Consider the following 17,053-nt stretch of genomic DNA (forward strand, 5'->3'; position numbering starts at 1 on the left):
GATTTGTTTTCTGAATCTGTTACTTGTTCCTTAACCTGACTCTGGACACAGACCAGTGGAGAACAGCTGAGACATTACCAGTTTGGTCAGACCAGGATACGCTCACAAATCTCACCGACATTACGTGAAATAAACTGTTCAGTCAGATGGACTCTCATTTAAACCCATACAGTGAGGTGATAGCAATGGGCTAAAATCAGATTAACTGCATTTTCTGTAAAGCTCTGACTCACCACCCTGTAACCCATCTCCTCCAAAAGGCTCCCAAAACTCCAACCCCCGGAGCAGTCACTAAAACCGAAGAAAAATGGGTGCTAGAGAAACATCTATCTGTCTATCTTCCTGTCTTTCTTTGCCATATTATTTTCCCCAAATTAATTGCTTTCATTCAATCCTATAGAGAACAAACATGAGAATACCTTGTAACTCATGATCTGCCAGAAACAGAATATTTATTCTAGTAGTAGTGGCAGAAAATACTCAGCTATCCAATGGAAACGCAACAGTTCTTTCTAGACCTGAAAACTCCCAAGAAATGGAACAGACATGTTATTTAACTAATTACTAAGAAAAGCTACTTTCAGACATTTTGGAGCAGTCTCAACTTTGTTCTTATTTTCTTTCCATTGAAATCCGCACATTAAGATTTGAAGCATGTACGCAGAGGAATCTAAGAGGAAACACTGAAGAACCACTTACAACTCTGAACTACACTTCTCTAAATAAATACAATACAGGATAGTACAACTCTAACAAATGATTTATTGAAAACTCTGGGAAACACAGGACAGGATGGGATAATGTGAATCATCAAATTCACTCCCTCTAAAACTACTGGCAGGCTTTCAATAGGCATTAAATCCAGAAGAGCTGAGAATACCAGTTTCCCTGGAAAAGAACAGCAACAAAGAAATGGAAAGTTGAGGGAATCATGACTTTTTTGTTTATTACAGTTTTTAGTTGCCCTACAGCAGAATTTTCTTTTTATGCCTATATATATAAGCATAAGTATTAATAAATAAAAAAAGACAACAACCATGAATACATATTTACAAAGAGTTGATTCCTTTCAAAAAAACAAAAGTCAAGACAGCTTCTCTTATTAGAGGATGCTCAGGCTGAATACCCTCTATAAAAATGCCTAGCTGTACCACTGCATTGAATATGCATGCAAAATTGACTGATGAGAAATTGCAGATATTTACAGTACAGTTTAGAAGGATGCAGTATTAACTGGAAAGTTTCTTAGAAGGCCTCTCAGTAGATGCAATTCACAGAGTCAGATATCCTTTCAGCTATCCCCATTACAGCCAACCTATTTTGTAACACAGTCCACAGTTCTTCACTAAGTGGTTCTTGTAATTTCTGGATGATTTAAGAGCATCTCTTTTGAACAAATGTATAATCTTTGACCAACTAACTGAATATAACACCTAGCTTACGTTATCTGGGTAAATAATTTCAGTGATTAATTACCATCAATATTAAAAGCATACTTTCTGGCCAGAAAGCCTAAAAAAAAAAAAAAAAAAAAAGACAGTAATTCAGTAATTTCCTCACATCACCCATTTTGATCACTTTTTGAAATTAAGGGATTCAAGCTAGTCCCAAATGACCCGTGACACAGCTGGCTGGTACCTGTAAGGCAACAACGGACACCCACAGCACGTACAGCCACCCACACACAGGACCGCCATGTAGCTGTTTCTGGCCTGCAGCAGCTAGCGCAACCACAAATATAGCAAAAACAACCATCAACAAATTATCACATTAGCATTGGCATTTCTTTTCCAGCTCTCAGGCAGCAGAGTTTGCTTTGAATGATTTTTAAATTCCACCTTCTCTTGCTAGTTGTGAATTTTTAGGCTGCTGCTCATGAAGAGGATGTAACAGGCCAAGAGCCGAGTAAGGTACTAAGGGCCAACACTAGTTTGGTCATTCCCTTGTTCCACTGCAGCATATTTGCTAACCTTAACTAACTTTCATTTACCTACCTGCACCACAACAACCACTTTCTGATCACAGGAGTAATGGCAGCCCAGCTGTCCGCTTTTCATCATTATATTATTAAACGCAAAGAACATTCTACAGCACTTTATTATTTCTGTTTGTTAACAACATAGCTACATATACCATCATTTAGATCTGTATATACAGCATAACCAAGTCTTCTGTATGACAATATGCTGGTACCGAAAGAGAATTCATCAGTAAGGAAGAATATAAAAAGCCTCACTTTAATTTCCAAATATACATCTATTAAATGTAGCATTTGTCATTAAAACATATTCACCTCATTCACTGTAAGAGCAAAAATGACTACCATTTTTTTTGTTTGGTTTGGTTTTTAACTGCTAGGTATATTGCACCATATTGATTTGGTCTGGGAAATTTCCTCCCTTGAACATGTCTCTGAGATAAACAATTACAAGGCTAATGTATTTCTGAGGTGACCCTGGACCACAGTTATTCCCTGACAGAAGTTGTTAATGTGGATTTAAGGGAGAAAATACTTGTTAATAAATTACGATGAAAAACATTACACAGATGTACCCACCCCCAAGACAAGTGGTGCAAACCCTGGAAGCTCACCATTAAGTTTAAGCTCAAATGTAATCAAGCATCTCTCAAGTGTATCTCAAACCTATTGAGATACGAATATGCACATTTTGGATAGCCAGACAAACTCAGCCCTTTCCAGAAATTGCAGCCCTTCCAGATTCAAAGAAACCTTCAACCCTGATACACAGCTGTAATACACTGCAACACCGCACACTGTGGGCTCCTGCCGAAATCAGACAGTTCTGCCCCATCCTGGCCATGTGTTCCCACCTGCTCTCCCTTGGCGGCTCGTGTGACTGCCCAGAAAGTCAGATCAGCATCAGAAAATTAATCATTACTTGGAGTGGATCCGTTTTCTCTCGAACAGACAAGTTGATCCAAATAAGCTATATAGTCACACCATGACTAGATGTGATGGAAAGAAGCTGGAGGGGACATGCAAGAGAGAATGAAGAGGGAGACAGATTCCCCTTTTCAATGACAGCTAACATTCAGCGTAACAAAAAACTGCACCTTAAGAGTGCCAGCCACTACATTCTTTAGGATAACAATTCTTCTGAGTACCTGGTTAAAAAACACGAAATAAAGAAATGGATTTTAAAAAATCTTGGCTCTACATTATTTTTAAGCACATCTACCTGCCTGCTCAGTGAATAGGTATAATAGCCAGCTGAAAGGGAAGCTTGGATTCATAGACATATGTCAATAAAAGAACCCAAAGAAAGGAAATAAGTACTTTTATGCCATCTCTAACATCTCATTCAAGCAGAAGTAACAAGAAAGACACCTGCAAAGGCTCCTCTAAACCACTGAAGCAAGACAATCAATTATGTCATTCCGTTCTCAAACCAAGGAACTTTCTCAGAAAATTCGAGGCTTTTTCAACAACCATTGATGGCTGACAACTGAGTCATAAAACGGGTGTTCTTGGAGACCAGGAGAGATGCACTCAATGCAGAACATGAACAAGAGCCAGGAAAGGAGAATCCAACAACTTAATGGAAAAGTGCAGTATCTGTGCATCCGAAACAATCAAAAAGTTCCAAAATTTTAATGGCATGCAGCTGAAGAAGGAAAGTATCAATAACAACTCTGAAATTACCTGCAGTACTTTCAGATGCAATTTCTAGTGGCATATAAAGTGTACTACCCTGCAAGCCCCCCTACAGAAAACACTAAGTAACCCATGTATCCAGTGCAACCATGGGAGAGCTAGCTTTTGTCGAAGACTGCAAAGTTTAAGCATCTCAGTTAATGTCTGAAAGGAATGAAAAATAAATGGAGTGGAAAGGATTATTTCAAATCACTAAGCACAAAAATATTTTATCTAAAACAAATATGAAAAGCTTGAATTCTAGAAAAACAAAAAGTGGCATGCAAACCTTCCTGCCAAACCAAGAGGGCTATGATTCCAATTATTTTCAGTCACCTGCTCTATGCTTTAGGGATCACTGCAGTAACAGAGGAGACGGGCAATCGGTAGCAAGTACAACTCTTTATTATTACAAACAAACACAACAGAATAATGATGATTTTTGATACAGTCCCTTCAGTACCCCGCTGGGGATCAGCCTTCTCCAGAAACTGGCCCTGAAGAACCAGCATCTCTCCAAAGGGAATACACCTACATAAACTACAACCAACGCCAACCATTGCAGATCAATGGTAATCCTCATTGCACTGTACTGTAGGTAACCTTAAATACACTTGGAAGATTTTAATTTCAAACAGGTCAAATATTTTAACCACCAGTGAAACACAACGCACTACACATTTTCTTTATAATCAAACTAACAAGAATTTTGAAAAAATATTTTAGAAATTTTCCTCACATCGTGTATAATTAGTTGGGTGTTGAAAGCAGCATAGTAACACAATGACTAATATTTTTCCCCATTAAAATAAGAAAAAAGAGAATTAAAAATATATTGCGATATAATGTGCAGTTCCTCATAATACACGTTTCTTACTTCAGAAGCATCCTGCATAAAGCACTTAGATGTTTTTTAGTAAGTTTTCTGGAAGAGATAACAATAATTTCTATCAAAATAATGTCTTTTAAAAAAAAAAAAAGATTGATGAGAAAATCCTACTTATATGCTTGCACTTTGATGTAAGGAATTTTATATTTACTACTATTTATAGCATTGTGGTTTCTAATTAAAAGATTCTGATCGAATTCGTAGACTCGGAAGAAAAGCGTCAAGAGAATCAAGAGAGAATATAATACAGAGTGTTATAGCAAGAGAGAACTTAAAAGCTATGCTTCAAAGCTTGTAAGAACAGTGAGGTTTTATAGCAGACACCCTGGGACAGTCACATTTACAAAATAACAGATTCCTTAGCTATTAATTTAATTTCACCCCCTCCATTTAATGGGAAAACCAAAACTTCAGCTTGTTAACAATCCGAAGTATGTATGAAATGATTGTTTCTTAAGTTTAGTAAGGACACAGGCAAGTCCATGGGAAATCAAAATACATACATTCATGAAATTAAATGAAAAATATATTAATATTTTTATGTAGATTTACCTAAAAAGAATTGTAACTGTTGTTTTGAAAACAATCATAAATTTATGCTACAGTAGAGGAATATAGAGCTAATTAGCACATGTGCACATTATAAAAGTACAATTTTCATCCTCAGTTGTGTTGTAATAATTCCAGAGTATACTGTTGCTGTACATAAAATAAGAGATTTGTCCAAAAGCTTACTTTTCTACTTGCACTGGGAAGAAGAAAAAAAAAAAAAAAAAAACAAAAAAAAACAAAACACACAAACTTTGCTCAGAGACAAAATTCAGAAATAAGCCTAGATCTAATAATATCTCCAAGCCAAAGAATCACTTTTAAAAAATAAACAAAACATAAATGTAATATGATTTCCTCAGACCCTCTCTGTTGCCATTTGCAAATATCTAATTTTAATCTAAAGTTCAGTGTCACTGAACTGGATTCACATATCACAGCATATTAAAGAGTTGCAAAATCTCTTTTTTACTTTCCCTAGCATTCTCAAAATATTTATAGGCACTCATTTACTATATTAATCATCATTATTTGCCATTTTTCATGCAAGCTCTCTCTTTTTATCCAATGCATAAATCTAAATATCTATGGGGCTTTCTTTAGGGGGGAAAAAAAAAAAAAAAGTTATTTAATGAAAAAACTGCAGAATAGAATCATGGTTTGATGAAAAGGCTTTTACAGCTGCCTCTTTGGGGTACATTTAGTAAATAAGTCATTTATTCTGAGGAAAAGCTAGAAATAAGAAGAGATTTTAAGAGGTCCATGTTCATTTTTGAATCCTGGATCACATATCTGTTTGCTGTGCCAAATGAGGGTGGGGCAGAGGGAGAGCTAAACACCATCAGCCCGAGCACAGTGCCATGGCCCAGTTCACTTTGGTGTGGTTTTGCCAGCTCTCAGCAGATGAAGATCTTGACAAAGTCGTAAACATGACCTAAAATAGCTTTTCTCTGCATAAACATCATACTATCAATGAAATCAGAGTCAGAAGCAAGGCCTCCTTGTACCTCTAAAATGCCAGTAATCGTTCTTCTCAATAGTAAAAAACAAACAAACAAAAAAACTCTTTATTTGCAGTTTTGAAATCAGAGGCTGTTTGGATTTACTCAATATGGTAAAGTAAAAGAGGTCCTCAGAAACATGGATGAGGGGAACAGCACCAGGAAAAAGGAAACCTGAGCACAAACTGATGCAATGTATTACGCAGGTATCACTACTGCAGATCCAATACCTGGGTAGCAGCAGGGATCCTTCAGAGGTCCTACAGAGATACAACGCAGAGCTCTGATGGACTCGGCTATATCTGCTCCTGCATCTCACTCTAGACTTTCACACAACACTCCAAAGCCATGCGCATCTTTGAACAGTTACAATAAACTGACTAAGTAAAAATAATTCTTATTTTCTCCTGCAAACTTCTCTTCTTGCTCTCCTTCCTTCCCTCGGCTTCATCTTTCTCAAAAATTCACCCAAGGTTAAACGATGGAGCAATGAAGACAGGAAAACTATCAAGCTGTCACTGCTAGCAAATTTAGCATGAACTACCATTTGATCTCACAGATCTAAAAGGACAAATTTAAGTAACTGAATGGGCAAGATGCTGCTTCCCAAGAGGCAATCTAACACTCGTTTCCAGCACCAGAAAAACCCGTGGTGCCAGATCTTATACTTGCTGTGCTTTTATGTATAGAAGATTATGTTAGTTTGACTTTAAGAAAATTTTAGTTATAACTTTTGATTTCCTACGAGACTAATTACTGTAACTTCTGTTGTTGTAAAAGTCTTCATATCCCACTGAAAGGAAGAACTGCAAGAACTTTTGGGAAGCCATGTTCCCATTTTTGGTTTGTTTTTTTTTTTTCTTTTTCTGAAAGGGAAACAGCAAAGATTCATGTATAAAAGGTCCCACTTAACTAATGTACAAGAGGTCTTACATATATCGCTGCTGGGGCAAAACCAGAAAAATTGGTGACTGCTCAACGTCATGTTTTTAAAATGCATTTGATAAGGTTCTTCACTGAAGACTAATGGCTAGGAGAAGTATGATAAAATAGGTTATTATGAGGGTGATTAATAAAGTACTGGGTTGCAAATAGGAAACAAAGGAAAGTCATGAGTAAAAACTTGCAAAGTTCAGAATATTTTCCTGTCATAATTCATACAAAAGCTTTGACAACCACTGAAGATCGCACTTCTAAAACCAAGACTGGGGAGCTGAGCAAACAGAGACTGACACTGTGACACAGGGACACCGCAGCTTCCATCGCCCCCCACAGCGACGGTAGGTTTCAGAGGGTCAGATGTACCACAAAGAGCAATGCTAGATAGAACAGCGGTAGAGCAATGTGTTCCATGTGTCTCACTAGATACTACAGGACTTGACTGCGCAACTAGACGGTGAACCGACTTCCTTGTGAAGAAGCATGAGGTCAGAGGGAAAGGACTCAAGGAAAATCTCTCTTCAGTGAAATACCCCCTCTCCTGAGGATGCCTGGCAGTTTGGAGTGGGCAGAACCCACATGAGCCACTGCGTGTGCACAGCTGCAGCGTGAGGCAAACAACCAAAGCACAACGCATCTGCAGGGGGAGAGAACACACAACAAGGGTAGCAACGCACGCGCCGTAAGCAGCCCTTGAGGATGAAGCCATCTGGATCAGTGTGTCATTCAGCTGTAGAAAGGACTATTGTCTCAAGGACACCATTTAGGCAAGAAGGAAAGCTCAATGGATCTAAGAGTCAAGAGGAGCGAAGGCATTTCCCTCGCTGAAGCAGATGGTGCCTTGAGGTCATTTTTAGCTGCCTGTTTTCCAAGCTCTGAAAGGAATCAATAACGTTTAGAGAAAGGCCCCCTTTTCAGCATCTCTTCTAGGCTTCAGAAATGAAGGAACAGAGTTCTGCTACCAGAGGAATCAGCAGAAACCTTCCATTAACACGGCCTTTACGTTACAAACAAAGCATTCAAATGAAATAAAAAGAGTGCACGCTAACTTTGCTCCTTTATACAAGTATTAGCGACCAAAACATTTTTCAGCAACACAATGACGTATTCCAAACATTTTCAATGGGTCTTGCATTTAATTTGTATACAGAAGAAAGCTTACCAAAAGATTAGCTGGTCCCACGGGAAGTAGCAAGCACTCCTTGACACCTTGAGCCTACCAACATGGGTAACTTTTCCCATAAACGGTTCTCAGGCAAAAGCAAAAAGTTTACTAACATGTTGTCAGCACTATGGGCTAAGAAGGGCTTGAAGAAACTTGCAGACTCTTAGGCATGCCAATACATTGCTCAATCAAGTCCACAAATAATACTTTTAAAATATGACTCACCCTCTACATTCAAGTATCAAAGTCCTTTTAAAGTTGAAAAGTGGGAGAAAAGCACAATTCAAAACTCATCTTCCTCTTGATACAGCCTAGGAGATCAAAATGAATCAACATTTTCACCGTATATATTTTCTGAAACAGCTGATGGATTTTTTTTCATTCCCACAGAATTTCAGGGGCTGAAATACTCCAAGGAGACATTTCTGGAACAGACCGTGTTCCTACATACTGCTATTCTTCTGGGCAATTTTTGAGCTCTAAGTCAGGGCTGTAGCCTCCACGCTCACATACATCACACTTTCAGTATCAAGGCACCATTAAAAGGCATTTACCCACACAAACTTTTTCTAAACCTTGTATTAGTATTACATTCTGGAACATGCTTTTTCTAAAGCGTGGTCACTTGCTACAGTTTTGTGGTTTGGGAACATTCATTTCGATTTTTAAAAAAAAAAAAAAAGAGAAAAAGAGATTGTAAAGTGAATTTGCTGTAGGTAGACAAATCAGAGCTGGTCCTATTACCAGAGGAATCACCAAATTTCACTGTCTGATGGCAAATACTCAGCAGCAATGCCATGCTTCTTAACCTTCTTTAAACGAATCCAGTTTTCAAGTTGGACTCCTCTTGACTCAACAGTTAAACAGCCCTACATCGTTTGTCACTTTCTTTGATTTCTATATACTCGTGTCCTTAATTTCAGGTGACAGTGGCTTTCCACTTGAACTTACCCAACCAGCCAACCCCCATCGTGGAAGTGCACACCACAGCCTGGCAGAACCCACCCTGTCCGTGTGCTCAGCACTCCCATGCAGCTCTTCAGCCACCTTTCCTGCTCAGCACTCACACAATAAAATTTCTGGGAAAAAACATAACCTTCCCTCACACAGTGACCCCCACTAAAGTATTAAAAAGCTTGCACAGATACAATCTTCCATGGTCAAAGCTCTCCTCTGCACTGAACACGCCTCCATCTGAGGAGAGAGACATGGTTCCACACTTGGCTGTGGCTCAGCACAGCTGCTGCTGCGGAGTTCATCCCTGCAGCAATGATTTCTCCTCCTCAGATTAACGCAAATATTGCAATGGCTTCAGAGGAGTACTATCAGGGAGCATCTGTGGCTATGAAGAGCAAAACTTCATCTGACAGGCCTCTGTGATCCTTTATGCACTCCAAAAGACATCTCCTTGGAACAGCATAACCATAAACTTCCCAGGAGGCCACTGGCAAGCCAAAGGGAAGATGATGACTAGAAGGGCTCAGAAAGCTTTCTTGTCTGAAAGTTTTCCAGACAATCATAGTAAATTTGACATAGTTTAAAATAAATTAAAGGAAGAGTCAAAACTAGAGAGAAGAGAGACAGGATGGGAGTCACAGTGATTTTTGGAGATGTAAAACTTAGCAGTTGTGCTTAAAATGAAAAAAAAAAAAAAACCAAAAACCACTGTTTCTTGAAAATACATGTTGAAAAAAGATTATTTAGGGACCAAAAAACTGAACCATATCAGTAGATGAGTGAGAAAGAGATATTGTGTAGGAAGACACCGCAATGCTGTGTCCAAGAGCAGTGGGCTTGATCCTCTGATCGTACTGGACTTCACCCTCCACATCCATAGTTACCCAGACTCAGAGAACAGACATGGGCCTGGGCTGGCAACCAGATCATCTGACAAAAGCCCAGTGAGCTACTTCCCCTGAAGCAGAAGGGCAATCTACCAGGGAGGAGAAGAGGCTTTGGCTCAAACCTGTGGGAGCTGAAGACAAGGATCCTCGTCCTCTCAAGGGAGAGAAACCTGGCAGGAGGCGGCCGCAGTAAGCGGAAGGACCACAAACCTCAGCAGAGCCTGATCTGAGAGGGAAAAGCACAGAGACAGCACTAGACAGAAGGACCCACAATTTAGAAAGCTGAACCTTATCAGACTTTTGAAGGTTTTACAGAGTTCAACTGACCTTTAAGCAGTGTCTGACAGGATAACTGCAATAATGTTTTAACAAGCAGAGCCCTAAGAAAAGTTGTTAGTCTTGACTCACTTAAAGACTAGTATAATTACTGAGAAGACTAAGAAGGGGACCTGAAATACCAGAACAATAATATAATGCCAGATCTACCATGACAGTGTTACATGTACATCCATAATGCTCTTGTGACAAACGTTTTAGAGCGAATGTTAACTTCATGTGTAGTTCCTCCATAGTCCCAGCAAAATTTATCGTGACGCTACTTGAAATGCAACACACTTCTGCATCATGAATGCTTTACAGCAGGTCATTAGCTACAACAAAGGTCCCAAAACAGGTATCCTTAGTGAAACAGTGGCAGGAAGAATATTCCAGTTTGATCCTGCACTCAACAGCACCAACACAGATCAGGAGTAAATGTAGATATTGATTACCAGAGCTGGGAAGGGCCTCTCTGGCAGACTTTGCAGTTACTACATTGATCATGGCAACAAGCAAATGTTGGCAAAAACACTTTCTATAAGGATTGTTACATCTGAGCCTTTAAGATCCTTCATGACTGTATATAAGCCTGTTTTAAGAGATTAAGCCATAGCTTTTGGAATAGCTCTCTTTTCAGCCCTGCTATGCCACAAGCAAGAGAAGATATCACAAACCAAAGGCTTCCCATGCAGCTCTTTTACCCAGACTAGGATTTTCAAAGATACCTATGTCTTCTAATCACCCCTCGATATCCGAGTCCTGATATGATATTTCTGCAACATGAACTCCGAAGTAGGAGCTAGCAGAGTTTTTTTGCTGGATGATTTTTTGGACATATTCATTTACTGTCATAGCAAATCTCATTATCAAGTGGGGAGAGACTTTCCTGAAATGAGCTTGCAAAGGAGGATAAATTAGACATTTGAAATATTCTTTGCCTATGAAATACCAAAACACACTATGAATACATATATTTTACAAAAAGGCGTATCTGGAAGTCCCTCCTACATCAGAAATCAAAGGACACTCTCAATGCCCTTGCAGCATGCAGCAATCTATACCAAAGCTTGGCTTTCAGCACTTTTTTTTTTCTCTTCAGGAAGGCAGGATCTGCATTGAAAGACTTGATATTTTAACTGTCATTCACATATTCATAAAATAGAGTATCACTAGGCTGGTGAAGTATCTCATCCTTACATGAATATTGCAGAACTCCTTACCTTGAACATACAGTGAAGTATCACACACATTTTGCCAAACACCTTATAAACCTTAAGGAAAGAGGGAGAAGAGCAACAAGACAGGAAGAAAACCAAATCTGGCAGTACACCAAATGCATGTTCTTATTGCTCACTACTGCCTCAGTCCCCATTTAGCTTCATCCCCCTTTGGTTTTGCGATAGGTTCATTGAAAATTGTGCCTAAGTTTCTCCAAGAGACAGCAGTCATTTGATTAAGCAGGCAGAAAAGAATTTTTAAAATTGGGCAATTTCTCATGACACTTCTCTTTCCAACAGTCATCATCCATCAGTCCCAAAATCTAGAGCTGTTTTATAAGCCCCTCAACAGTCAGAACTCATTTTTTAACCACAGATTCTAACTGTTTGAGCTACCAAACATGGGAACTTATAATACCAACAGAAGTTGACAGCATCAGAACAGAAAGCCAGAATGTTTTAAACAAAGTCAGCAGTATCAGAAGCACCTGCAAAGAATAGGGATATCCTGGTCAAAGACTAAAGTGAGAGGCCAAGAAGTCAGAGAATCCAATAGCAAAGACTAGGCAACACCTCAATAACTAATGAAGATTTCAACTCCAAGTGCAAGTAGAGCTATGCAAGCTCAGCATGACAGAGCAGAGCTTCTCTGCAATTGATTATTAGCAATAAGAAGGTATTTAAGAAATTTGTAAGCCATGCTTCCAAATCGATGCATGGAATTGTATCATTTGGTCACAAACAATTCAGAAATGCAGACTGTGGAAGCCAATTACATACTTTGCTGAAAACTACTGAGTCACTCTGGACTACAAACAACATGTACATGTACCTCCAGACACAGTTCACTCCTGGAGCCCCTTCACACTTGGCTCCCTACAACCAGGTCAGCCCTTCGGAAGGAATCCAGCGTACCTTCATGACAACTGGCAATGAGCAAGTGAAAAACAGGTTGAGAAACAGAAGTTGCTATACTATGAATGTTTTGCACAGCCAGCAGAGATGAGTGAAGCTATGTCTATAGTAGGTCATTGAGTCAGGACCTTGTTCCCACTGAAAATCATAGCAAATCTCCCAAATTTCCGTATCAACACCTAGATATCTCAAAAATGGATAATGCAATGAAAGCCACAAGATGAACAACATCGTCCCTCAGATTGTGTGTGCAGACCTATTAGCATGACCACAAAGTGCTGGCCTCAAGGAGAATTGGGACCCTTCTCTGCTGGTGTTGAGTGGCAGTCTCCAGCTGAGAGCAAGATCACTATTAAGGTATACTTACGGTTGAGGGAAGGTATCTGTTGGGTGAAGGCATGTAGAGGTCTGGTACTCTAATCTCCAGCTAGAAAATCAATCTCATCTTTGCAACCAGAACATTTGATCCACTGAAAAGTATGAAGAAAAAGGTCTGCCAAATCAGGCGCTGATGTAGAGTACAAACTCAAGTTTGTAAAGGCATACTTTGTGCTTTGTTTTGCTCTCCTTCACAGGTGGAAGAACGAATACAGGCAGTAGGGAAGAATGCTTACACATTCCCACATTTTAATGAAGAACAGGCCTGCACAGTATTGACTAAAGGAAAGTATTAAGAAACTTGTGACTTCCCATGTGATTCTTAGAATAGCAAAATATGGGTCAAGGCATGGAGCTAAAAGGTTCCTTATAAATGTCCACAGTACGAACTTTCTTTCTTTTAAACACAAAAATCTTAGCTTAGCCTTCACTGAACGCCGCTGCCATAGAGGACGTTCATCTTCTAATAGGCTTATTTATGCAACAGTAGATTAAGTGTCCATTGCTAGGATCCTGGATTGCATTAATGATAATATTAATATTAGCATATTCTCAGATATATCTTATCTTGATTACTCTTTAGATTAAGTGCTGTGCAGCTGCTAATAGGCCCCCTTTGGGAAACAGAGAAATTGAAATACAGGGATGTCACAGATACTGGTAGTGACTCTATTCCATGGTAGAATTAAAAGCAGAAACCCAAAGTCACATGAATTCTCCAAGGTCCACTATATACTGTATGTTAAAACATTAATGACGTGAATATATAATAGCCTACATTTGCCTTATGCTGTGCTCTGAAGTCCAGCAATCTTGGACAACTACAGCTGTGAGCACGTTGCTTTTATTTCTTAGATAATTACATTCTGGGTTTCTAGGATGAGCAATAGACTATTTCCTTTACTATTTAATAGTAAAGCATGCATGTAGAGAAGTCACCCAATAGTTATGGCAATGGCCCAAAAATACCAAAACAAACAAACAAAACAAAAGAGGTTGCTAGAGAAAGACCTCAACAAATGCTGAAAAAAACCCACAGATTTTTAGAAATCTGCCAACCATCACTTCCCAGTCACTTCTGCATTCAATTCCCTTCTTTCACCTCCTTTTCTCGTATTACACTCCTCTGGCTCAACTCCATTATAAGCCTGTTCTGAAACTCCTGATCTGCGAAGGCCACGCTTCCCTTCTGCTTTCCCCTGAACAACCATCTTCATTTCCCTTTGTGCAATCCCAAACTCAGGCTTTTGTATAAGAGGGATCTCTTGTACAACTTCTGCCCTTTCGGAAGCTAAAGCTTTCATCCAGGAATTAAAGGAATCCGATCCGATTTAATGCGACTTCCTTCTCTTCAGCTCATATCTCTCTCTCTCTCCTTTTATCTTTATCCAATTCAAAACACAATTACATTGTTTTACATTAATTCAACAGCTACAGCCTCATTGTCTAGTCCTCTGACTGCACTATCCCATTGAGGTATCTTTGCTTTTCTAGACATGGCTGCTTGTCCTTCAGCCATCAGAGATTCTTCTTGAATGCTTCAACCTCCTCCAAGAAACATCCTCCCTAAACTAATCCACAGAGCCATTAGCTTTGAAGTATCTATTCAAGACCAGTTTTTCGAACTGTAATACACAGCTGTCCAAAGACTACTAGCAATGGATAGAATAGGGCACACAGACAGTCCAAGCGTATTTAATCATGAAACAAATACATAGGAAAATTTTATTGATGGAGAGTGCACCTCTGTTCCCCTACCCTTTATATGCCACTGATCTTGGACTGTTAACTCTTCAGGGCAGGCATGGGTGAGCAGAATACAGCACTTTGTATCTTTATACTTCATGTGACTTTTAACAGCCACCCAAAAGCAACCATAAAAGTTAACTCAGTCCATAACTTTGATAAGCATTCTGGCAGAGGTAAGGGTGTTGGTTTTCTTATGGGATGCTAGACTTTAAGAGTCAGGATATTAAATTACTCAGCTGCAATAGTTAATGTTATTACTGCAAAAACACCTTACTAAATGCAGCTTCTACAAAACCTCAGTGAAGCAAAGGCAGCCACGCTGCTGGTCCGTTACTGCCGAGCTGACTCAGATCTCCGGGCAAAGGATGCAGCATCCTGCAATTAGGATGCAACCATGCCCTGTGCGAGAAGCACAGAAAATCGGTACTGCTCCACTCGGTTTGGCCTGCTTTTGCTTTGTAATCTTCTTCCTCCAAATCACTACCAGCTACTGCATCCTTCAGTGGGTAACAACCATCAGATACCATGGGAGAGGCTGTGGATATTTTAAGCAGCAGAGGGAAACTTCTTAATCAGGAGGAAAAGTTGCAGTTGCACATAGAGCTTTAAACATTTACGCTCAGTTTAGTGTGGAGACCGTTGTGAAACAAATGCATTTAATCCTTTTTAACCCACCAGTGTCACACTCTTTTCTGGTTGGATTAACGCTAATACTGACCAAGAGCTTAACTAAATGAGGATGACTTGAAAAAATTTTATGTGCGTAAGATTTGGTGCATAAATTTGAGACATTCAGAAAAACAAAACCCATGAATTAACAACGTGTTCTTCAAGACCAGCATTTGAATCCTAATACTAGATCCAAAAGCAACCATTACTACTTTTTAAACAGACATGTCACATAGCATTTGAACTTGTGAACGTCCAAGGGTCTTCAAAGAATCCTGAAATGCTGAGAGGATTTTTTTTTTTCTTTTTTAAGCAAAGCACCCATTTTGGAACTTTTAGAATCGTATTTTACTGTACTATAAATATGGCCTTCACATCTGAAAAACCTTTACATAGAATAAGCTACGTTCAGAGGCAAATAATAGGCTATGAAAAGTGTTTATTATTTAACTACAAAAAAAGAATGCAAGCTGTCAGTGCTTACACTTTATGGATTACAAAAAAAGAAAGCTGAGAATTTTTTCAGCTGTTTTTTTTCTTAAATGGACAGTAGGCAATTGGAAAAGGAGGAGACAGAGGCCTGCAACTCATCTTGGATGTCAGCAGTTACCTCAAATGCACAAGTTTTTTGTGTTCTTCATCTAAACAGCATAGAGTCAACGTTTCTTTCCTTTAGATATAACAGCCATGTACCACCTCAAATATGATGCTTAGTGATCAAGATCAAAATCACTGTATTTTAATATAAATTGGGATAGCTATTTGTTAAAAGCTATAGGGACTGGTCTTCATAGAACAGAAACCTGAAAACATACCCCAGTTTGGGTAATAATAGGCAAGTTAAATTGCTACGTTAAGTTCACATGTTGTATTTCATGCAACTCCCTTCCCATTTCCAATTTCTATTTTTAAAAACACACTCGAGCCCACAGAGCACAAACCCACCCTGCCCACACTTCAGCCAGAAGCCGAAACGAAGCCGCAGCGCTCCGACTCCCGCTGTCGCAAAGGCACCGCAACTTTCATTTTGAGGCTGCCCGAGGCACCGGCAGCCGCAGGCAGCGGGCTCCGCCGGCCCCCAGCCCCGCCGACGCCGGGGGAGGGCACCAACAGGCGCAGGGACCATTTTAACTCCTCCGAGCGCTGCTGCAGTAGGGCTGGCGTTCCCAGGGCTCCTCCGGCAAAACGAGCCGCGCGTTTCACCGGGCAACGCTTTGAAACGAAGGTTATCCTTCGGCGGTAAAAACACGCTCGGGGAGGGGTGCGGGTGAGACACGGCACCGCCGCCTCTGCCGCGCTCGGGGCCGGACCCCTCGCCCCCCGGGGCCGCCAGCCCGCGGCCGCAGCTGCCCGCGGCCGCCCGCCGCCCCCCCCGCCCCCGCCCGCCGCTTACCTGCGTCCGCGCCGCGCCGCTCCGCACCCGGGTGCTCAGCGCCGGCCGCCGCGCCCCGCCGCCGCCCTCGCCGCCGCCGGAGACCAGCCGCAGGGGCCTGATGCTCTCTCGCTCCGCGAAGCGGCTCTCGCCCCGCCGCCCCGCCGCCGGCCCGGCGCCTCCTGGCCAGGGGAGAGGCACCCGTCAGCCGGCTGCGCCCTCGCCCCCCGCGGCGCGCAGGCTGCAGCGGGGGCTCCGCTTCCACGGGGCTCCGCGGCGGCCCTCGGCGCGGCATCCCCCCCCTCCCCACCGCCGCCCCCGCGGCCGCGACTCACCTGGGGCAGCGGGCAGGGCGCAGAGCGCCAGGGAGAGGAGGCAGGCGGCGGCCCGCAT

General features: G+C 40.9%; 1 protein-coding gene across 1 annotated transcript in view; it reads right to left on the reverse strand.

Annotated features, from left to right (window-relative positions):
- The window catches only part of ADAM22 (ADAM metallopeptidase domain 22), a gene marked incomplete at both ends in the record, with an annotated part of 132,955 nt that extends 115,902 nt beyond the window's left edge, over nt 1–17,053 (reverse strand). The window contains 2 exons of the mRNA XM_082309222.1: nt 16,682–16,842; nt 16,996–17,053. Of these exons, the coding sequence (XP_082165348.1) occupies nt 16,682–16,842; nt 16,996–17,053 (219 nt within the window). The remainder of the gene's footprint in view (nt 1–16,681; nt 16,843–16,995) is intronic.

This window comes from Platalea leucorodia, assembly GCF_965183815.1.
Source record: "Platalea leucorodia genome assembly, chromosome: 1".
NCBI lineage: Eukaryota > Metazoa > Chordata > Aves > Pelecaniformes > Threskiornithidae > Platalea > Platalea leucorodia.